This window comes from Cyanistes caeruleus, chromosome 8 (genome assembly GCF_971803275.1).
Source record: "Cyanistes caeruleus chromosome 8, bCyaCae1.hap1.1, whole genome shotgun sequence".
Lineage (NCBI taxonomy): Eukaryota > Metazoa > Chordata > Aves > Passeriformes > Paridae > Cyanistes > Cyanistes caeruleus.
In genome coordinates, this window is record NC_141708.1 from 24,898,993 (window position 1) to 24,921,662 (window position 22,670).

Genomic DNA, 22,670 nt, shown 5'->3' on the forward strand with positions numbered 1-22,670 from the left:
ACTTCCAGAGCTCCTGTACTTCCAAGATGTAATTTAGTTGTTTTTTCCCCCCCAAGGCTTATATCCCTGAGAAGGGGGTGGCACTGGGGCAGGACAGCTGGATTTTGCTCACAGCTCTGTGCTTGTCTGTTGTCTGTGTGACCCTGCAGAAGTGGCTTTGCTTCTGTACAGCAGGGCACGAAAAAGGGCAGTGGTTGCAAGCCAAGGTGCTGACAGGGGTGTTGAAATGCCAACAGAACCTTGCCACAGGAAACCAGCAGTCTGCTGCAGCCAGCAAACGTTCCTGTGCTCTGCTGCTCAAAGGATAAGCACAGGGGGAAGAAAGGAAAGTCAAATCTCAGGACACAAAATGCTTTTACACAGTGGAACTGTTGAACATTTCCGTTGGGAGAACAAAAATATTCTGTAGCACAGACCCTATCAAATCCATAAAATACTACTGCAGAAAGAAAATTAGAAGTGGCAGCATACTGTTGGCTTATTGTTGCTCTTGCCTTTGTTTAAGAAATTTAAATATTTCATTCTATAGCTTTTCAAGTCAGAAAGTAACCAGTTGGTTCATCGTGACCATGTTGCCTTCCACAGCTCATTCAGCTCCTGGGCTGTGGTTTGATACGTTTGCAAGTGAAAAATAACTATGGAAAAAGTTAATCATGGTTGAAGCAATTTCTTTTTTTTTATTAATGCAAGCACATCCAGTCAAACACAGAATATCCTGCTTTATGGTACAGCTTTATATTTAGCATTTCAGCTCAGAATAGCAAAACACGGTATTTAAGGAATGTATCAAACTTAGGGAGGAAAAATAAAAGGGAACCAATGTAGATACTGCATGGATTTCAAGTATATACTTGGACTGATTGAAGTGCACATTCATGTGAAAGCTCTTTTATACATTTACAGAAAGTGTTCTAAAATTGAATTTCAAATATATATTTTTTTTTCTTTAATTTTAAGCATCCCTTTTAAACTTCAGTTACATAAACAAAGCTGCTATACAATCCCTCGTATAGTGTCCGACAATGTTACTAGCTAGAACATCTCTGAAAGTGCAAAACACTGTAATAATACAGTATAAATATTCTTTACTGGAATCCAGGGCTGAAGGCCAGTACTTCAGCACAGGAAAAATAGCAGCAGGACATAAGAATCATCCCTTCCCCTTTCCTGGGCTGTTCTTGTTAACAGTTAATATTCTACTTCTTCCTTCCTCGTGGTGTAACTTGCTTTTGTTTCTCTTTGATGCCAATGCTATGGGAATAGCGAAATGTTGATTTGTCTCCCTTCCTTACATCAACTTACTCCTCTAATTTTAAGTATTTGTCAAGGGGGATGTGAAAGAGGGAAAGCTTTGTAATTTTTCACTGTGCTCCAGGGCCAATGGAGCAAATTTCTGCTAAGTGCTCTCAGCTGCTGCATCAGAGTGGCACTGCTCTTGGCTGTAGGCACTCAAGCAAGGAGGAGAGTCTGCTGGACTGCAGCACACCAGACCCCCAGCCCAGCAAGTCTGGCCCCTTCTTCAACAGAAGGCAGAATAAGATAAACACCATCTACCTAGAGCTGGTCATTTTTAAAGAAGTCTCTGTTTGTGAGGCTGTAACCACTGTCACCTTCAGAGGGACTGTTTTTTGTTGTTGTTGTTGTTGTAGTTTTTTTTTTTAAGAATAAAGAAAAACCAACAACAAAAAAACAAAAAGGAAAACCCAGTCTAATTATCTGGCTCAAGTTATTATCTTATCTTATATTCAGCCCTCAAGCCTTCAGAGGAAAAATTACTGGAAAAGAAAAGTAGGCATTTGTGGGTAATAATTTGTTTATTAGACAAAATAATTTTTAATCTGAGCCTCTTTGTTTTTCTTTCCTAACTCAGAGATCAGTTGACAAAAATCCTAACAGTAAAAATACTGTTTTCATTTCTCCCTGGAAATGAATACCTTGAACTTAACAGAAACTCTTCAGGTACTTAGTCAAATTAGGTGTAAGCTCAATACTAAAAGGAGAAATTATAAATGGCAAGCATCAGTGCGTTTGCAGATCACCTCTAATTTTGGTACTGACCTGTTCAAAGGTTTGACTAATTTCTTAGAGTGTTTGCCCTTAGATTTCAATGAGTGCTGTCCCAGACAGTTAATCATGGCTTGCAAAAAACTAGAAAAACTTACATTCTAAGTTGGTCTTTGTTTTAATTGTCTGTAAGTGTAGAATACACTTTTTAAAGGAACCAGTGGAATTAAATAACCAATTCACAGAGACCATGAACTCTTCTTAAACCTCTTATGAAACTTAAGCCTTAATTTCAAATGGGACATCTGAGTTTACTTCCCTTTCCCATGCTGATTTTTTGTTTTCCAAAAATTCTTTTTAAAAAACCATATTAGGCCTGTTTTGCAGAGATTATAATCTAGGTTAGACATTCTTCTCTTCAAACAAAACAAAACAAAAAATTCCCTGATTTTTCAAAAGGAAAACACAAACTATTCTGACAGCCAGAATGTAAAGGATAGCTCCCAGAAGTATTAAAACTTAGACATGTGTGCATCACCAGGTGAGCACACACACATACTCACACACAAACGCACAGACCCCAGCAATTACCCCCTCTTATCTCTTTAAATCATGTAACAAAAATAGGTTTGCTGCACCATCAGTGTCACAGGCAGGCATACTCTACTTCATGTGCCGTCATTCTCCACTTTATTTAAAAAGTACATTGTAGCTGGTTTCGAGACATCCATATTTTTATTTCCCTTACTTCCAGCCCAGTCAGAAGGTACAACTACACAAGCTCAGTACCTTGTAAGGCACTATTTGCTGATGGAGGAGAGGAACAAACACTTGTGAACAAATCTGTGAACAATTCTGCTGATTGGAAGGAGACCCTTGGTTTCAAAGCTAGGGAGACATACTGAGTGTTCTGGAGGATACTGGTCCAATGGGGTATTTAACCTGAACACTGGCTTCAGTTAGGATGTGTGTTTTAATTTGCATTTCTTTTGGTGGAAGTAATAAAAAATAAAAATTTGGATGCTGATTGAATAAGATACCATCTCCCATGATACATTTCATCTCTGAGAACAGGGCCCTGCCCTTGTATTTAAAATAAAAAACCAAAACCCTTCAGTAAGTGCCTTAAGGTTGACATGTGAAATATTTACCACATTTTATTTCATAAAAGTTACTGTATATACAAAACAGACCTCATCCAGTGAGGTCTTTCTTAGCTCAGTCCAAGTCTTTCATTCAGGTTGTAAAAACATGTCCATTAGATGTGCTTCAAAGTCTGCAAATCTGATCCAAAAAGCTCAGGCTCTGTTAAGCAGAGTTGTCCTAAAAGACGAAGCAATAAAAAAATAAAATTATCTTTTCTATCGCAACAAAAAGTTTTTAATTTTTGGCAATAGATCTATCTGGCATCATTAGCTGACAGCCTCTTTTCAAGGGATAGGTTTTCAACTGCTAGAACCTGGAATAAATCTGTGCATTTCAATAAAGATGCTGACATTAAATGAGATGAAAATTTAACTTGCATATAACATGCCCTCTGGATGAGCTCAGGCATGTAACATGTGTTATATGTCTGTCATCTAAAGCACTGCAGGCTGAACAGTGCTGGATTTAATGCAAGGTGCATTGCACGGGGGTCATAATGAAAAGCTCCTGTGGACATCCTTGGGAGCGTTGGGATCAGTGGGAACCTGTGTCTTGTCCAGGACAATAAAGTCCTAATGTGCCTTGACAGAGCTCAGGCCATGCAGGCTTTGTTCATCCTGTGTCTGGTACAGCCATGTCAGACCTTGTGTTTAGCACCATTCACAGATCTCTCTGCCTCGGCCTCAGTACTGGAAAAATTCTGATTAATTGATCTCATCATGTACACAGGAGGGGTGCTTCCCATTCTCAGAAGGGTGAGGAGTCCTTGAGACTTTATCCCTTGGGCTAGGCTGACAATTAGAGTACTCCTAGAAATTGTCATCCTTTTATATGATTTGTAAGAGCATAGCTGGGATGAGAGAACTTTCTTAGTATCTCTATAGGTTGCTCCCCTGAGAAAATCATGTCTGAACACTATACTACAAATGCAGATTATTTTACTGTATTTGATTGCCTAAACAAAGGATATTCTCTTTCACAGTCCCAGCAGTGATCTTGCAGCCTCAATAGATCTGGCTGGAACAGCTGTATCAAAATCCAAGCCCCACTGATTTTTTTCAGATTGAAATTTTGAAGGAGAAAGAACTGTATTATGTTTTTAAGCTATGCAAATAGGACAGAAGAAGCTGATGGTTACATGCCTCTGTGTGTCTGCAGAAAGACTCATATTCTGAGGAAGCTTCATACCTGAGTGTTTTCCAGCTGTCTTTTTCCATGTGGTTTTCTGGACCTTCACTTTCAAAGGATGCAATGAACAGAGCTGGTAAAAAAAAGCAGTAACAATCAGATATGTGAGTTCTTTACCTGAGAAATAAAATCTAAGAGTTACAATATAGCAGATATAACTTGGCAGTCTTCACTATGAATATTGTTCTCATCAGAAGCCAAGGCAAGTGGTAACACTTAGAAAATTACTAATAAAATATGATTTTGCATGTAGATATTTTTCATCTGCAGATTTTGTATTTTAACACATAGAAAGACTCACTAGAATGTTCAACAAAAGATTTTACCTTCTTCACTATAAATAGGTGCTGTGAGTAGGTAGGTCTGGATTTTCTTGTCTTTTTCAAAAGGACATTCAACCTGCTTCCATGTCAGGAAATCATGAATCTGTCTTGAAATTTCCCAGAACTTCTGCATGAAGTAATTAAAAGAGTATTATTAAAGTAGTATTTGTTTTCTTTGAAATATTAGTTCATTTTTATTTCAGAGCCTCTCAGTCTTATTATGCTGCTTTTCTTATTGTCCCTTACTCAGACTGACATGGAATTGGTCACAGCAACAACCTGACAGAATTCAAGAGGTATTTGGACAATGCTGTCAGGCACATGGTGGACTCTTGGGGGTGGTGCTGTGCAGGGCTGGGAGCTGAGTTTGGTGATCCCTGTGGGTGCCTTCCAACTCTGCATATTCTGGGATTCCTTGTTATCCTATCTTCTTATGGCTCCCTTCATTTCCCCCTCTTGCTGCTAGTTCCTCATCTGCTGCCAGCCTCAAGTTTAGAACAGCCAAGATCTTTTGCCTTCAATTTTTTTTCATCATCAACCCTTCCTTCCTATATAATAGTGCCTATTTTCTGTGTTGAGTGTCTAAGGTCCTGTGACTGGAACTGGACAGTAAATAGCTTCTTCATTTTACTTTTTACAAATCCAAACTTCAGTTTTAATGAAAAGTAACATACCTGATCTTTTCATAAAGCACCCTTTAAATTTAGGAAATCACAGTAACATACAGAAACATTTAGAAATCCTTTCCTTCCTAGGATTTTGAGAAATCTGTAATTGCTTAGGGTTTGCCCTGTATCTTCTGTGTGCCCCCCTCCACTTACACAGCCTTAATGATGACAAAAACATTTTGCCAAGAAGTGCTTCAGATGGACTGTGTTCGCTTGGACATGCACGTTTATTAACTGGGGAGAGAGAACCCAGAAGCTGTAGAACCTCCCTTGCAGACCTGATAAAACCATTTGCTGGTTATGTGTCACGTTTATAGCCAGCGAAACCAATGAGGTGAAATCAGCTAAGGCTGATGACTCAGGCTGAAGTTACCTATTAAACTTGATCAGATGTGATGGTTTGCTGCCACAGAAAAGCCACTGCTGGCTTTCCCAGAATTTGGTTCAAACAAACTGCTCTGGACAATGGCACCACTCAGGCACTGAGGGAATGTGCAATGGAATGAGCTAGAAGCCGAACGCTTGCAGGGCACCAGGTTGAAGTGGCAGTGCAGTTTCTGCAGCAGCAGAGTCCCACCTTGAAGTTTATCTGCCCGTTGGGCAGGCGGTTGGTGTGTATCTTGTGCAGGAAGTAGATGTCCTTGATGAAGAGGTTGAACACCGGGATGACGATTTTCTCGCGGTTGCTGTTGGCAGTCTGGGAGCGCTGCGCCGCTCCTTGCAGGGCTGTGCGGTAATTGCAGAAGTTGCTGGATGGGTCCATGTGGTGCTGTTTTTATAGGGGGGGGAAAGGCAGTCAGGTAATACATGTCTCCTAAAAACTAAAAGCTTTGCTCTAACCATCAGCTTATTCTTTGTAATTTCATTTGGTCCCTTTTTAAATTTTCACAGTAGGGAACCTTTATACTGATCAGGTCTGGATGCAGGTTTTTACAACTTCTGCCTTGCTAGAAAGGAGGGTTCTGCACTGGCTTTGCATCTATTCCATTAACAAACAGACCAAAAGAAAATCATAAATTACTGTCTTGGGGGGAAAACCAAAATTCTCCTTTGTTGTCACCTCTGTTTCTGGTGAAGGTTTCAATTAGGTTTTGTTTCCACGCAGGTCTCCACCAGGTGGAGTCCTCTAATCAGTTTTAAGGGCAGCATTCACTGGAGTGGAAACTACCTTGAAGTTAAATCAGCAAAATTACACTAGGAAGAAATAATCTAGAGAGAGCTGACATTCACTTCTCTTTGCAGACCAGTAGAGAATTTGAAATGGAGGAAAGATTCTCATAATGTTTATGTGCTGCTGACCACTGACAGAGGTGTCTCCTCTCCAACATAGTAATTAGCAGAGATTTGGATGAAACTATTTTGGCAGATTTCTATGTAAAGTCAAAACTTTATACATACCTCTAAAACATCAAATTTGGCTGTTTTGACCTTGGACCAGGTTTTCTTTAACCGTGCCACAGGGCTCAAGTTCATGCCAGCTGAACACAGGGAGAGAGGAGACAAAGAAACAACTGAGTAAAAAAAAATACAGGGCTAATGTAACGGGGCTTATGGATCAACACCACACATTCTGGAAGGTGTTTCAGCTTGACAGTCAGAAGCTGCAGCTAAAGCTCACCCACCCACACATTAATCTGTCACTGGCAGACGCTGTCCCTGTGGAAATGTGCATGCTAATGTGGTCGGCCAATTCAGGGCGGGTGTGAGCGTGGTCTTGCCAGTCAGGCTGTAAAATGGAGTGCCTTTTGCCATCTGTGTTAAGGATACTCACAGATAATAGCCATCATCGAGTTGAAGTTTCCAATGTTGAAGCATTCTCTTGCCACATCAATGAAAAATTCCACCATTCTTGTGCGCTGCTTTTTCTTTACAATCTGGAGAAAAACCCAAGAGGAAAGGGATTATCTGAATTTTGGATAGGATGTCCAGCCAAAGGCACTGTAGCAGGTTCAGTGAATAGACATTTCAAGACTTTGTCCAGATAAATCTTAATATAGGCCTCAGGATTTTTTGTTAAGATTAATTTTTAATAAAATAGCAGAAGTATTTGGGGTGACTACCAATTACTTGTGTAGTTCTGGGGGAGTGCACATCTTTGTTTATACAAAAAAAGTCCATGGCTTAGGCAAATCTGCATAAACAAGCTGGACACTTTCAGCAATTTCCTGTTACTGGAAAAGGAAGATAACATGATGCTGCTATCAGAATATATGCAAAACATTTAAACCTCTCAAGAAGAGGGGAAAGCATTGGACAGATTTAAGATCAGGGTCATGGAACCTAAATGTGAGAGAAAGCAACTGCCACATCCTGCTTTTCTCGTTCTGCTGCATGTACTCCTAAATGACCTGTTGAGAGCAGGTAGTGATGATGAGCAAATATGCAAATTCCCACTCACACAAACATACACAGGATCAAGCAACTGATGCTGAGCACCTCATCTGCAAATTCTTTTATAAACTGCAAAGCAAAATTAATTATTGCCTGGATTGCATTCATTCATGAAAGTATTTTCCCTGCTTAAGCCTAAAAGTTCTGTCTGGCTGATAAAAAAATGACTCCTAAGCAGTGACTGCAGACTCTCTGACCTAAGTACTTTAGTTTCTGTCATATCAAAAGAAAATTCCAATAGTGGAAGGCCTGGCTTAGCCCTCAGTGTGCTAAAACCTTTCTTTGATGATTTACTAAATGTATGAGCCCTACCAGCCAGCCCTGGAAGAGTCTTGGTGTGCCTCTGCAATACATTTCTGAGAGCAGAAATCTCAAGAGATTAGGATCAGTACACTGGACTTCATGAACATGTAGCAGGCAGTGGGATTTTTACTGACCAAGCAGGAATAGGGAAAAAAAATTCCCATTTGCTAGAACTGGAATTAATGGAAATACTAAAAGACTAATAAGAAGATAAAAAGAGAACACACGTGCCAAAAAAAAAAAAAAAGTTTTCTGGGGCAGTACACCTGCCATTTCTTTGCCTATTATATGACAGAAGTTACCTTAACCTCCAGTAAGGTTATTTTTTAAAAACTTTCCAGTAGTCCACTTTCTTTTCAGGTTTTAAAGAAAGCTTATTCTTGATTTTTTTTCTACAATGAATATTGTATGAATAAAATTAATGAATATAAAAAATTAATATATCACAGTGCTAATCTCATCTAAATGCAGTGAAAGGACAGCTGTTTATAGGTAAATCTGCATTTAAAGATCCTTAAGAAATCTTTTGATGTATTTAAAAAAAGATAAATCCAAAAGAGCTTCTCAGTCCACATGGGCTCTCCTTCACTGCATGACTAATACAGCTGCACAAAATTAGAGAATATATGCGAAGTCAAACATAGCCTTGAACTCTTAATCATAAGAGCATGCAAATAATTTAATGCTTAAATAATGCTATTATCTTTAATTGCACTGCTAATGTTTAAATCTCATTTAGACTATTGCCTGCCTCTTGTCCTTAAGGCCAGGATCCCTTTGCTGTCTTGTTTTCTATGAATACCTACCCGACAAATCTCTGTAGCCACCAGCATGCTGAGACAATTGAACCAATTGTCATAGGCCTCCAAATTATAGGTTTTGGTCACATCACTTCGGCACTGTAAGAGAACAAGTCACATGTTAAACCTCTCCTGTATCATGATAAAGTCAAAGTTTACCAAAGGATAAACTTCATATCTTGACAAAATCTCGTTGCACATGTTTTAAGGCATGAGCTTAAAAAAGCTTGGAAAATGTCAGTCTTTCTTTCACAGGGAATACTCAAATTATGGAGTATTATTCTTTACTCTGGTTCATCTATGTTACTTTTTCCCTCTGTACAACTTTTTGTACCTTGTGATTATCCAGAGAGTCCATGTGGCTGACAATCTGCATCAGATCCTCTGGGTAAATGTTGCTCACCCTTTCCTGTGTTTGGAGAGAGGAGAAATTGTCATTGTACAGACAAACAGAGAGTTCTGTAAAAAAAAATCAAAGTTAGGAGAACATTTTGGTGACTTTATCTTCCTACAGTGTAGATGTGCAAGGTTCTTTTATCAGTGTACCTAACTGGTCTTGTTCATTACTTGACTTGGTATTATTTTATTAAAACACTGGAGGCTTTCAGTGGAGCCATAGCAAAATTCATCTTGATGAGTATATTAATGTTTAGTAAATGGAAACCAGAATACCCCACCCCAATCAGTGTCTCACCAGTTCGATGTAGGTCAGCTGCTGTGCCAGGATCAGAGGGTCACAGCACACACTCAGGATGTCCTTTTGAGTTGACTGGGGCTTGGTTTTGAGGATGGTGCCCTTGTCAGTAACAGGCTGACGGAATTTCTCTCTGATTTCCTGGAATTGGCTCCGTGCAGAGAGAGCCATCAGGAGATTCTGTGTCATCTGGCTAATGATCTTTTTCACTGTTCCATTTTCCTAAGCAGAAGGGAGAAACAACTGCTGAAAACCTTTAGCTCTTGCAGACATGGATCACCAGAGAATTTCTGCCTGGGAAAAATAAATGCCTATTATCCATTTTCTTTCATCTTTTCTGAGCTGATCATTCTGTGACAAATGACCTTGTCCTAAATACCCACACAACTCCATAATGACACTGTTCTGCCTGCCTGCCTTCCCAGCTCTGCTTTGCTTGGCTGGCTGGTCTGCTCCTTTGGGTAGTGCCCCATTTCAGAGGCACCCGTGTCAGCAGCTGGAGTGGGCATGTGAAAAGTGCTGGAGTTGCTTGCACAAGGCTTCCTGGCACCTTTGTGCACCAAATGCCAAAAGCTCTTATTCTGATCAGACCCACTGATGAATCCAGTCTGTCTAGCCCAAGCAGAATCCAGGAAATTCACATTATGTCCAGGAATATATCCCTAAAATATCCTATCTTAGCTCTGAACAGCTACAGCATCCAAATATTTATATAACAGCACAATATACATCATGTTCTTGGACAACTAAAATGCCTTTCCTGTTTATCATGTACAGATTTTAAACATAAGATTTGTAAGGACTCATTGAAAGGTAAAGCCTCAGGAACACAATCCATCTGCTCACTGTTTTGACAACTAAGGTGATTATTTTTTTTCTGCCATTGTGTCCTATAGACATTTCCCTGAGATCACCCCCAAACAGCTAACTTGATTGCTTTCCTACTCTTCCATCCTCTCTGCTATTGCTGTAAGTGACCCACGTTTCTTCTGCTGCTCGCAAAATTAATTCAACCAGACAGTCCTTTTCCTCACAGCATCTCTCTCTTGCTTTCATGCAAATTACTTTTCTTGAAGTTAAGCACAAGGTTCACTTCTGCCACTCAAAGGGACACGCTAGAAAGAGCTGCAATGAGTCTGTGAGCGTTCAAAGGAGCCACGAATGTGCAGTGATGACTGGAATTATGTAGCAGATGTGAGAGAGGACTACCAAATACTTGTCTATTGCCTCTTATAATTAAGCAATAATGGTGTCAGAATGGTGCTTTACAAGGCAATAATCTGACTCCCAAGTGAAATCAAATGAAAAGCTGAAGGCAGTGTAGCTCATCTTGAGGCTGGATTACTGCTGAACAGCAGCTGTCTGGAGTCATTTCTGATAGTGTGCTACAAGTGTTCAGAAATGCCAAGGGAGCCTGGTGGAGGGGACTAAAACAAAGCAGAATTCTCTCTGTTATGCTGAGCTCTCCACTGTGAATGGCTTGCCTTCAGCCACTGTTTGACTTACCCACGTGTCTGGGAGGAAGCAGACTTGCTGGTAGGATTGCAGAAAATGACACTTGAAGATAGGTGAGAGTATTGCAGATATTATGTAAAAGTGAAGACAAACTCAGACATGAAAAGGTACGGCTTCCTTAAGCTGTTAGGAATTATTAATGTCTTAGTGCTTAGACAAATGTCCTTAAGAGTCTTAGCAGTTTTCTTTCATTACTAGTTTTACCCTAATTTTCCCTACAACTTTGGAAGATAAGTCACTGACTGTACAATCATTTGTACTTGTTTGAGTTTATTTTTACTGACTTTGGGGTGCAATCCTGGATGAAGCTTTAGCTATTTGGTATGCTGCTGTCACCAGCACAACACCTGACTGCTTTGTGTGAGTTCTCAGTTGACTTTCTACCTTATGCAAGGAGAATAGTGTCCTAAGAGGATTTGAAAAAGTTTTAAAATACAAAATAAACCCCCAACCTTTACCATAATTCCATGCTGAAGCATAGTATGGGGGTTATTCAGTATGCTAACAAAAACTTAGAGTGAGAGCTGCTTTTTGTCAGTGTCAAATTAGTATTTCCTAGGGGTCAGAAGAGGCACAGCTCTTTGTTGATGAACCTTGATTGGTAGCCTTGTTAAGGGGGTAAATGAGGTGGAGCTGTAATTAATGGATGCCATCAGATGCCTCAGACACCACAGCACTGAGCCATTCCATGAAGATGGGTTTTTCTCAAACGACAATTATTCATACATAAGAGTAGGAAGGAATGGGAAGAAGAAGAAAGGGCACAACTTCTTTCTAGTTCAAAGTAATAGACAAATAAGATAGAGAAGCTAAATAAAGCCTCTGCTAAGTCCCCTTTCACAGTGCTATCTCTGCCAACATCCACTCCTTTGCCTGCAAAGAGAAGAGGCTATAGTCCTAGTTCCTCTTCCCCTCCTCCTGAGGCACTGACATTCTCATCCAGCACCCACATAAACATCTTTGCTGATGCAACAAAACCAACGCACTTCCTTCTGAGGACTTGGTAACACCTCACTCTATTGTCCTGTCCCTGACTCATGCCGTGCTGTCAAACCTGTTGCTCCTCATTTTTTCTCTACTTGAATCAACAAAAGCAGTAATACAACTGTCATCCAGGTTCCTCCTAATTGTTCTCAGAAATATCTTGGAGTTGTGGGTTTAAAAATAGTAAGAAGCTTCTCCTTCTGCATAAGTAAAACTTCACATTTGTACAAACACTTTACAACTTGTAATTCTCTTGCAGCTCTTGTACCCTTCCTTCTGGCTATTGCTGTTAACAGTGGCTTTGTCAATGAACAAAAATTGTAGGCTTTGTGAATGCTGGGAAAGAGCCAAAACTAACAAAAAATCCCCAACAACTCCCCCTCCCCTGGCCCCCTTGCTCCCCCCCCCAAAAAAAAACAAACCAAGCAGCCCTTATTTTATTCCGATTCATTTTATCTGTTTGCTTTAGAAGGTTTTTTCAAGGCCTAGTTTTCTTCAGAGGCTAGAAACTCAGAGCTGTTAAGACTGGTGATGGACTAGCTAGCAGAGCTCAAAGATAACTGGTTTTGTGGAAATACTGTGCCTGTCACCTGAAACACTGCAATAAACCAGCTGTTTTTTATTGTTAGAAGCTGAGAATAAGCTGCTAAATAACAAACACCTTCACCTTGGCCACGAGTACATGTGATAAAACTAGTTGGCCCGTCTTGCAGAACTTCAACATACAGAGTAGTGACAATGTAAAGGATGGTATCTAATTCATTATTGAATCCTCTTGAGCCATTATAGTTATGTTCTTTCTCCTTCTGCACCACAGTCATTTTTCACATTGCCATCACTATTTTCTCTCTTCTTACATGTGGTGATTAGACGTAGACAGCTCCTGCTAATGGACCATTAAGTCCATCAGGCAGCCCATGTCCTGTGGTTACCCTGACAACTTAGCAACTGCTGCTGTAGCTCATGTAGAAAATACTGCCTGCAGGATTGTACAGGACATGGCACAGTTCATGTAACAGCTGACAAACACTGCTTTAGCACTTAACTGGTTTTGCCCTCCCACCCCTACCTCATCACATTGTGTGATCCTGTGAGCGATCTCCTTCAACTCTTTCATGGATTTTTCATCTTGGAAATCATAGGGGAAAGTTTCAGTCCATTCCTTCAGGAGCTGAATGATTTTAGCAGCAAAGGATTTTAGTTTTGCCTAGAAAGAAACAATGAGTGAATTACTGACTGTAGACTTGTCTGACAGCAGATTAAACTGGCTGATAAAGGTTCACAGAAATCTAGAGACATCCTTGAAAAATACTTTGCATTGTAGGTGATGGGGACAAAAAAAGGAACATATTTAACTGTGCACTAGATTCCTAAATAGCATCACTTAGCCTCCTTTCATGATAGCTTGGTGATGTCTCTTACCAAACACTTTGAAGATATTTTCAAGGTTAGTTGTATAAAACCAGGAAGATGACAGAACAGTTCAAGTGACTTATTTAACTGAAGTCCATGGCACTTAAGCTGATTTATCTGAGCAGCATACTCATCTGAGGCAGCAGTACTGAGTGTTTGAATTCAAATGTGTACAGACCACAGCACTCTAACAACCAACTTCCATGAGAAACATTTCCAAAGACGTTTCTGCTCTATAGAATTTATCAGACCATCCAGACTGAGCTGTATATTAAATAAATGAATGAGAGGAAAGACGTGTGTGTTCTCTCCATGACGTCTAAATCAAAGCAGACTTTGACAATGAAAGGTACTGGCTTTTGTTCAAAAAGCTATCAACCACAGAAAGGGCAGAGAGAGTATTTTTCTATTTTTTTTTTTTTTGTTACCTGTGAACCTTCTAAGGCTTTTCATCAGTTAGACCTGAATTGGGTGCCAATTACTCCCCTCTCCATTGCATCAATGGACAGCAGCATCAGTACATCCAAGGGAGCAGCCTTGTAAAATTGGAAGTGTGAGTGCTAAGAACACTTGTAATGAACAAGAAGAATCAAACCTTAATTCAGGTTGTATTTATCCTCCTACCCAACTTGTGATGCGCTGAGGAAAAAGAGGAAGATTTGTGTTCCCTCCCCACTTGTGTAAGTGCAGAGGTCCCTGAGCATGTGAGTATCACCACAGGAAACTGGTGTAAGACAGAGAGTGTCTCCAAATACTGGTAGCAGCTCCTGCCAAACCAACATCTCATCGTGGCACGTCCCAGTTTATTTAATCAAAACCAAAGCTCAGGAAAATTAAGCTGGTTTTGATTTGCTGTTTTTTGTTGTTTATTTTTATATCACCATCAATATGACAATCAATGAGAATATTAATAATCATTGATAAGAACTCTGAAGTTCTGAATCCTCAATCTGACAATTAGCCAGTAAGTCTAGAGGGAATTTACTTGGGTTGTTTTGGGGTTTTTTTTAAGACCTGCAAACTGTTATCTGCTAGCATGCATTTCCTACCTGTTTTTATTGACAGCATTTAATTGATGCTGCTAATGAGATAAACACAGAATAGCTGTGGGGGGAAAAAATAAAACATCACCATTCTTTTTCCCAGCAGTGGGCATTCCTGCAGTGTCTGTGAGTGCTCCTTGTGTGGAGCTTCAAGCTATTTCTCAATGGTGTGGGACAGTTCCAGATTATAGCTGCCTGTCCTCCAAACTCCCACTGTCATCTGCCTTGGGGAAAAGACAATTTATACTTATTTGCTAGGAAATGCATGGAGCCTGACATTATTAAAAGAATAATCTGTAGGTGGTGATGGACAATTAATTAGCCAGGGAGTGCACTTCCATTCAATTAAAGTTAACAGGTATGTGCCTACTCCACTTCTGTTTACCAAAAGCTGCTACAGAACTGGTTTTTAGTATTAACCATCCTGACTATCCTTTCTTTTTCATTCTTGGAACTGAGGGACAAAAGGTTTCAAAATCCCACCTTAGGCCATGGCAAGCATCTCCATATAAACACTCAGTTCATAAAGAATTTATAGGTTGTCTAGACTAAACCCAGCAGCTGAAGAGACTAAATCAGTCATAGCTGATGCTTTTTTAATGCTGGTGTGTGTAAGATTGCTCCTTAAAGACCAGGAGCCCACTGAAGAGGTAGCACTAGCTGTCATGATTTAAAATAGGTGCAGCATAACATCTATCAGGCTATGTTTTCTAACATCAGGCTATGTTTCATCAGTTTTTTTAGGCACTGATATAGAAGGAAAAGGTTTGAAGGAGAAAAATGAAGCTTTGTGCTTGTAGTACTCAGCTAAATTACCTCAAATTATACCCCATGTACAGCTTAAAACAGTGATTTATGAACACTGACTTCCCATCTCTTGTATCTATTTTTGAGTTGTTATGGTTTGCCTTCTTCATAGGGCAGGCCAGGCATGTTGCAAGACAAACTGCAAACCGTATCACTCTTCAGGTTTAAAAAAGCTTAATGTTTCAACAGATGCTTTTTCAACACTCATGAAAATAAGGTGTACAGTTTCTGAGAACAATGCTGACAGACCTCAGTGCAGTAGAACATGGGATTTCTGTCCCACGTGCACTCTGCTGAAGCCCAAAGCAGCGTGACAGGCTTGGTGTGTGTGGTAACCCAGATGGAAACCTCACAGATCTGTGGGTAGCAGCACAGCTTCCTTCCTGCCATGGCTGCAGTAAACCTACCAACCTACTTTTCTTCAGCCCTACTCCAGACATGAGCCTCCCCTTGCGAGGCCTGACAGAGTCCTTGGGAATACTTCTCCCATAAATACTTCTTTGATAAGAGAAATAATTCTATTAATTTAAGTGTTCTGTGGATTGACCCTGTTCTGCATGAGACAAGACAGGACTGAAAAACAACTCCCAATTAGAAAGGAGTGCAATAGGAGTACTGTGCTTGTATGAAAGATTTAAAGGCAATGACCTGGTTATGAGTATCTTTTAATTTTTTGGTTTTAAAAAGGAGGACTTAGTGGCAAAAATCCCCAAGAGAAATAGTAATTTTGAAGGGACTTACTATTCCAAGACAAGCAAAACAAACTAACTTCTATGTTTTTTTACTTCTTACTTCTTTAACTTCAGATACATAAAGTACTGAAGCTGCAGAAAAAATGTACCAAAGGTGTAACAACAGGAGGTTTTTCCATTCAATAATACTATGTAAGTGATAATTTTGTTAGAAACTTTCCAATCTCTAATGGACTTACAGTTATTTTTTTTTCTTTATGGTCAGTCTTAACTACTGACTTGCATGTTATAATTGACGTCTTAAACTGTGAAATTCTTGCATTTTATGAGTAGTTAAAAGGACTCTTAAGCAGACTCCAAGACACCTCGGTGTGTTTTTATTTGCAATCCACTTTTCTCTGGGTTGTACTTCTGTAGAATTCTTTGGCTGGCCAGTAATGTCAAAACCAACAGAATGACAAGTATTGTGGTGTATAACCTCAAAACCTGGTTTCTTGCCACTTTTTCAGCTCACATGCTACCCAGGCACCAAGTTGCCCAGCTTGTCTTAAGGGATTTGCATGAGCAAACTCTATCAGAGATGATCAGAGATGCTTTAACTGCTTTTGTCAGCTATTTCCTGCTATGCAGCCACTTAATTAGAAGGTGCTGGTAGCTGATGATACCTTAATTGATTATGACTGTGAATACTTGAGAGTATCTTGAGTGAAGAGTCCATATGCTGTATGTGAAATGAGATTTTATTTGTTGCCATGTAGAAAAACAAATGTTTGCAAATGCTAGTGGCCAAACTATTCTGGATACAGGTGCTTGCAGTAGAGGGCAGTAAAGCAGTAATTTGAGAGGAATGTCAGAAGTTCATGTAGTGTTTTCTAAGAAGTTTGTGTTTAGAAGGCATGAAAAAATTGTGGCTTATATTAAGCAGGTAGGAAAGGGTCAAGGGTGTATGCTAGAAGGAGCAACCAGAAAAGCATGTGAATTAAAGCCGCCTCCCAGAAGTGTTATTGTCACCCTGCAGTTTGCTGCTTTTCCTGTAGACCCATGTCCCAGGTGCCAGCAGAAAGTGTAAGAGTGTGGGTGTTTGGAATATGAGCTGCTCTATTTGACATCAGCATGTAATGCTATTTCCTTTCTATTAGGAAGCCAGGACTTTTTAACATGTCTGCTGAGAAGCCACACTATTACTACTTTACAATTAGCATTGTGTCTCTGCACAGCCAGCTGATTACTAAATCAGCCCAGAGATGGCTTTCATTTGAGAATCTCTGAAGTGCATTGTTATTCACAGAAGTTTCATCTTATGTCCCACTCATTTTAAATCCAAGAATTTCACAGATATATTTAGACACTTTCTACTCAATGCAGTCTTTCTGTACATACATCTGCAGCTCAGATTGACTCATTCCATATTTCAGATGGCCCTGGCATCTTTTAGAGGTTCCCATCTCTGTTTAGTTACACGTTGCTGAGGAACCATTACAACTTACAGAGCAGAGTTTGCTCAGTCACAAATTAAGTTTGGCAGTGGTGCTAGGGACATTTATCACCTCTGAGTACAAAACTGGATGCAGTGGTTCTGGCACCTTATGTCCCTGACCCTTGGTTTGCCCAGCACCTACAGGATGAGCTATGCAGACATTTGGAGAATAGATCAGGGGACTGACCTGGATGAAAGTCATTTTGCACCATAGTTATTTTGTCCTGTAGAGCAATTTTGTGACATTAATAAGAAGATGCACATCAGGAATGGTATGGGAGAAAAAGCCCTCAGGTCAGTATTGCTGTCAAAAACTCTTTATTGACCAACCAGAGTTGCCTTTTTGTGCTCCTCACTCAGAGTACTGATACACCAAGGAGAAAACAAAATGGGACTAGTAACATGATGAAGTTTAGGAATGTGAGAATGTAATGTCTCATCAGAGAAGAATGGTTCCAAAACATGCCTAGGATTTGAACAATTCAGCTCTTTAAATACTTGTTGGTACCATCCTGTTTCTGTCACTCTTATTTGCTGCCCAGCTTGGACTTTACTGGAATTTCAATTTCAGTCTATCAATACACACTTTACAAATAAATGGTGACATTTAGATGGATTTAAGTTTGGTTTAACTGGTTGTAATAAAGTGTGTCAGCACAGGTTACCATTTCAAGTAAGTGCATCTCTTTAATTTTTGTGAATACTGAGTTAAAACACCCCAACAATAACCTGCAGCAGAGGTTATTGTTAACTCTAATAGGATGGTGAGGCTGACTGGAGAAAAGGAATTTCCTGAATCTGATTTTCCTTACTTGGTGAAAGCTCAAAAGTGCAAACCAGCTTGCTGGGCAGGTTTCATGGCAGAAACACACTGCTCCAGTGCACTGCAGCTGACTGGTAAAGCAGGCATAACCTCTAGCAAATGTGGCCAGCAAATGAAGTAAAGGTACTTCAAAGAGAAAGACTCAAATACAAGGGCATCCAGCAACAAATGCCAATTACAATTTCGTATTATTCTTTATCAGTCTATTTAGCTTTACAATGAAAAGGAGAGAGTGGAAAATAAATAACAGCAGCACAAGTAACTGGGGGACATAATGGTCCATTTACCTTTTCTGCCTCAGTCCCCGTTTCCAGCTGCTGCTTCTGTTTAATGCAGATCTGCCCCACTTTAGCCAGGAGCTCGTGTGGGTGAATGAAGACTCGTGAGCTCAGTAGGAAAGTGAAGATGTAAGTTCTCTGTGGAAGGAGAAAAAAACAAAAAGAAAGAAAAACAACAGGTTGAAAAGCTTTAGCAAAAATAATGTGTCTTCCTTGGAAAAACTAATCTGTAAACTATGAATGTAAGTTTCCTTCATTTAAAATCTCTGTAATTTTTCCTGCCTCCAGAGAAATGCTGGTCTTTTCTAGCTCTGTTGAAAGGAAATGCTATAGGCTTCAAGGCTGTTAACTGTGGGGTTTTCCAATTATCAAATGATTTCCTTTTAAAATGCCAGACTCAGTGTGCCTAATTAGTCATCGCTTACCAAAGCCACAAATGAAATACATCTAAAGTAGGGTGTTATGACTCTTAAACACCACTATTTAATGCTGCTTTGTTTCTTTAAGAGTGATTAATTTTCACTGAGCTGCAGGAAACTGCTTCATGTGTATTCCAAACCACAGCTGTAATTTCTTCAGGTATGGGGATTTTCATTCCTTTCTCCCCACAATCACTGACAAAAGTTTTCACTTAGTTTGGGGACACAGGACAACAATTTAGTTTTAAGCTTGACTTTATTTATTTGGGGCTAGTTTCAGAGTCTTTTGAATATGAACACTGCTAGTAAATACCAACAATGATGATGTCTCATTAGAAATAGCCTCTCCATTTCCAATTTAAAAGCTGTGATGCTCTGTATGGCACTCTGGACATGTATCCATTGTATCATATTCTGGATAGTTTAATTGAAATGAGGATGATTTTTTGTCCTAGTCTTGGTCGAGTGTTTGAAGCCAGGCTTCTGTATTGGATTGTAATTGCCTGAATAATGACATCTCTTAAGTACTTCCATTTTCCCCTTAGGCTTTCTGGTAAAATTTGGAGTTGGGAAATTATAGGGGATCTCCTTGACATTGTGTTTCAATTAACCTTTGTTATGTTTGAAATATGCACTGTTACTTTGGCCGTGTTTTAGTAATTTGACTTTGCAGGACAAGTGCATTTAAATAGTAAATGTGAGCTTGTACCACCTTGGGCTGGGCAAGTAAATTAAGACAGCTAAAATTTTAGGACCAGTTGTCTAAAATATATCTCTACTATCAGCTACCAAACTCTGCTGCTTGCAGCCTCTAAAACAAGCTTATAATTAAAAATGAATGGTATCTTTATGACTCCAAAGAGGTTATGTGGTTTCTCTCTCTAATCAGAGTAAAACATACTATTAATGAAAAATATTTTCACTTCTCTAGTACTCAGTGTGCCCTATAAGACAAATTTAGCACTAACCGCCAAATATCAGGGGAAAAGGAATTTTTTAAGTAAGATAAATAACACTAACAAAAAGTCACAGTGATCTGGGAGTGAGTAAAAAGTATAATAGACTAAAGATCTATCTAAACATACAGTTCTGTCCTGAGTTTCTGAAGGAAGCTAATGAAAGTACAGAATGGAGTGTGATACAGCAGAGGCATTTAAAATGCTCATTCTGATTAGAAGATCTTACTAGTTCTGGGGTTCATGTATTACATTAGGAACAGCATTAATTCTGTACAATCAAAACCAGAATTCAGTTGTAGTCTTTGCCTTGTTTGCTGTTTATGGATGGAGGAAGAGAGGAAGTGAAGGGATAACTGGATGGACAGTTTGGGTCAGGTTCCTGAGCCAAAAATTCTGCTTCCACTGATGCCTACAGAAGATGCCCTGTGGGGCCATCTCACAAATGAGCTCTTGGTGACTTTGGGCAGGGCAGTGACAGGACACTGACAGCAAGGCCTCCCTTAATGGCACAGTTGCAAACATTCCCCACAAGTGCATGCCTGGAAATCTAAGAAATTTGGCTTCTGGTTGATATTTCATGTCTCTCCAGAACTTCAGAGCTTATTTTTACATTTACAATGACAAAAACTTGAAGATCATCAATTCTATAAAAATCTGTGGTAGTGTATGTGACGTGTAATGTGCACTAAAATTAGGCTGAAAAGCTAACCTGATTCACAGAAGGGGACTTGGTTGTGTTACGGGGCAACATATCAGATCTATTCCTGTGTGTATGAGAATGATTCCTAAAGTGATGTGTTCCCCACTCAGAATGAAAGCAACAGAAAGAACTGTGTTGGGTTGTGAGATCTGGGGTGTGTGTGTCTCTAACTATGCTCAGTTATCCTCTGTTGCACTTCCTACATATCTTATGTGTTCATTGCTATCCCTGTTGTCCCTGAACTTAAAACTTGTGAGTCTGGACTATGTGGAACAGGAATTTAGCTGTTGGGTGTGTCAGCTGTCACTGGGTTGTGTGAATCTTTTTGCATTAAAGACTTGACGCACTTTTTACTGTATTTTGCAATTGAGAGAAGAGATGGGGGGTGGCCGGGGGAGGGCAGTGGAAAAGGACTTGACACTTTGATCCCTTCCCCACATTCTTGCTTTGGGAGTTGAGAGGGCCTGTCTGAAAGATGTCTGTATGTGTCAGTAGCAGGGAACCACAACTTAAGGCACACTGCCCTGGCAGTGACCTTTGCTCTGATAAGCTGGAACACATTCTTTTAAGCAAAGATGTAATTTTGCTTCTCACAGTAATTCTAGTGTTGGTCTCCTTGGTGGAAGCATCTGTGATGTGGCACAGTGTTTATCCAGGGTGACTCTGAGAAAGGGCCACTCATTTCCCTGCTGTCACACAGCAAGAACAGTGTGACACAGATGACCTGTGCTTTTATTTGGTTTCTTTGATAATGTCTTATAGGATGCTCCTAACAGTTTTGACCTGGCAAGACACAGGAAGATACAGGCCATGACAGTGTGTACTTTCCATTTTGGGCTTGATGATGTGTCTCTGTAATCAGTAATAGCTGCACTGGACCCATGCAATGCTTTTTCAGACAACATCAAATTTTTAGGTTTTAGAAACAAATTATCATTCCTTCTGGAATCCATCTGCTGTATTTTTATTCCATTTTTTAAAGTCATTTAACTGGAACTACGTTTATTACTTTGGAAAACAAAGTTGTTCCATTGTGGTCAATCAAGATATGCTGGTTTACACTACACTGGTATCAAATTGAGGGGGTTTTTCATACTTTTATTACTAACACAGACAAGGACTACAATTAAGAACCAAATTAAAAATGACAGCAGTACTGACACCTCTCTGCTAGTAGCCAGTCCTAATCCAATAAAGAAATTTCAGACTGAACTAAGCCATGCATTTCAGTTTAGTAGTAGGTCTCAGGGGCGAGGAACACGGTTTTGGATAGTAAAGATTTCATACTAATGTCATATGCCTTACCTAGACCAAGGATTTATGTGTTTTGCAGCATCTGCACTACTGTACACAGTACAGTAATGTTATAACAGTCTCTCAGGCAGTCCTCCAGCCATGAAGGGGATGGTTTGGAGAAGGAAACTTAGCTCTGAAGCTAGCTGGTTTGATAAAGAATGATTAAATAATGCTTTCATAAGCTATAAGAGTGAAAGTTAAGCTCCATTTATCCTAAAAAGTGACAGGTATTTGGGAGGGGAGACAAAAAAAAAATCCTTTCTGCACTTGAGAGAACGTAAGTAGACACAAAAGGGGCTTGTGCTTTGCAAGAGAATAAGAAGCCAGATTCCTTTAGTGCCTAAAGTTGTTGCTAAGAGATGAGCTGAATTATATTAAAAAAAAGAAAGGAGTGTGAGTGCACAAGACTAAAGAAGGAATTGTTACTCTCTGACCTAAGAATGCACTGATGACTTCTCGACGAGGGGGAAAAAAAAAATATTTCTCTGTGTGTGCACTCACTGCTCATTCTGGAACTTTGTGTTTGTGAAATATTTTCTTCAAATATTTTCTTGCTTGGGCACAAGGGTTGCAGACTGGTACATTCCATTCCTAACCTCCTGAACTCCTCTGTCTCATGAGCATACATTTTCCTATGTGCAGAGCAAGTCCCCGCACACAAACAAGACTCACAAGAGCAGTACGCTAATGTAGGCGCTTATCTTTCCTGTCCTCCCTTGTCTGTCTCGTGTTCTGCCAACATGGCAA

The 22,670-nt window shown here is 39.8% G+C and overlaps 1 protein-coding gene across 11 annotated transcripts in view; it reads right to left on the reverse strand.

Annotated features, from left to right (window-relative positions):
* Window positions 1–651: 651 nt before the first annotated feature.
* Window positions 652–22,670, reverse strand: part of RASGEF1A (RasGEF domain family member 1A) — a 155,217-nt gene continuing 133,198 nt past the window's right edge. For all 11 annotated transcript variants that reach the window (XM_086901146.1, XM_086901145.1, XM_086901152.1 and 8 more), the window contains 11 exons: window positions 18,559–18,687; window positions 13,086–13,223; window positions 9,518–9,739; window positions 9,158–9,232; window positions 8,830–8,922; window positions 7,101–7,203; window positions 6,728–6,807; window positions 5,907–6,098; window positions 4,665–4,788; window positions 4,339–4,411; window positions 652–3,327 (listed from right to left, as the gene is read on the reverse strand). In XM_086901146.1, the coding sequence (XP_086757272.1) occupies window positions 3,303–3,327; window positions 4,339–4,411; window positions 4,665–4,788; window positions 5,907–6,098; window positions 6,728–6,807; window positions 7,101–7,203; window positions 8,830–8,922; window positions 9,158–9,232; window positions 9,518–9,739; window positions 13,086–13,223; window positions 18,559–18,687 (1,254 nt within the window). In that variant the 3' untranslated portion in view covers window positions 652–3,302. The remainder of the gene's footprint in view (window positions 3,328–4,338; window positions 4,412–4,664; window positions 4,789–5,906; window positions 6,099–6,727; window positions 6,808–7,100; window positions 7,204–8,829; window positions 8,923–9,157; window positions 9,233–9,517; window positions 9,740–13,085; window positions 13,224–18,558; window positions 18,688–22,670) is intronic.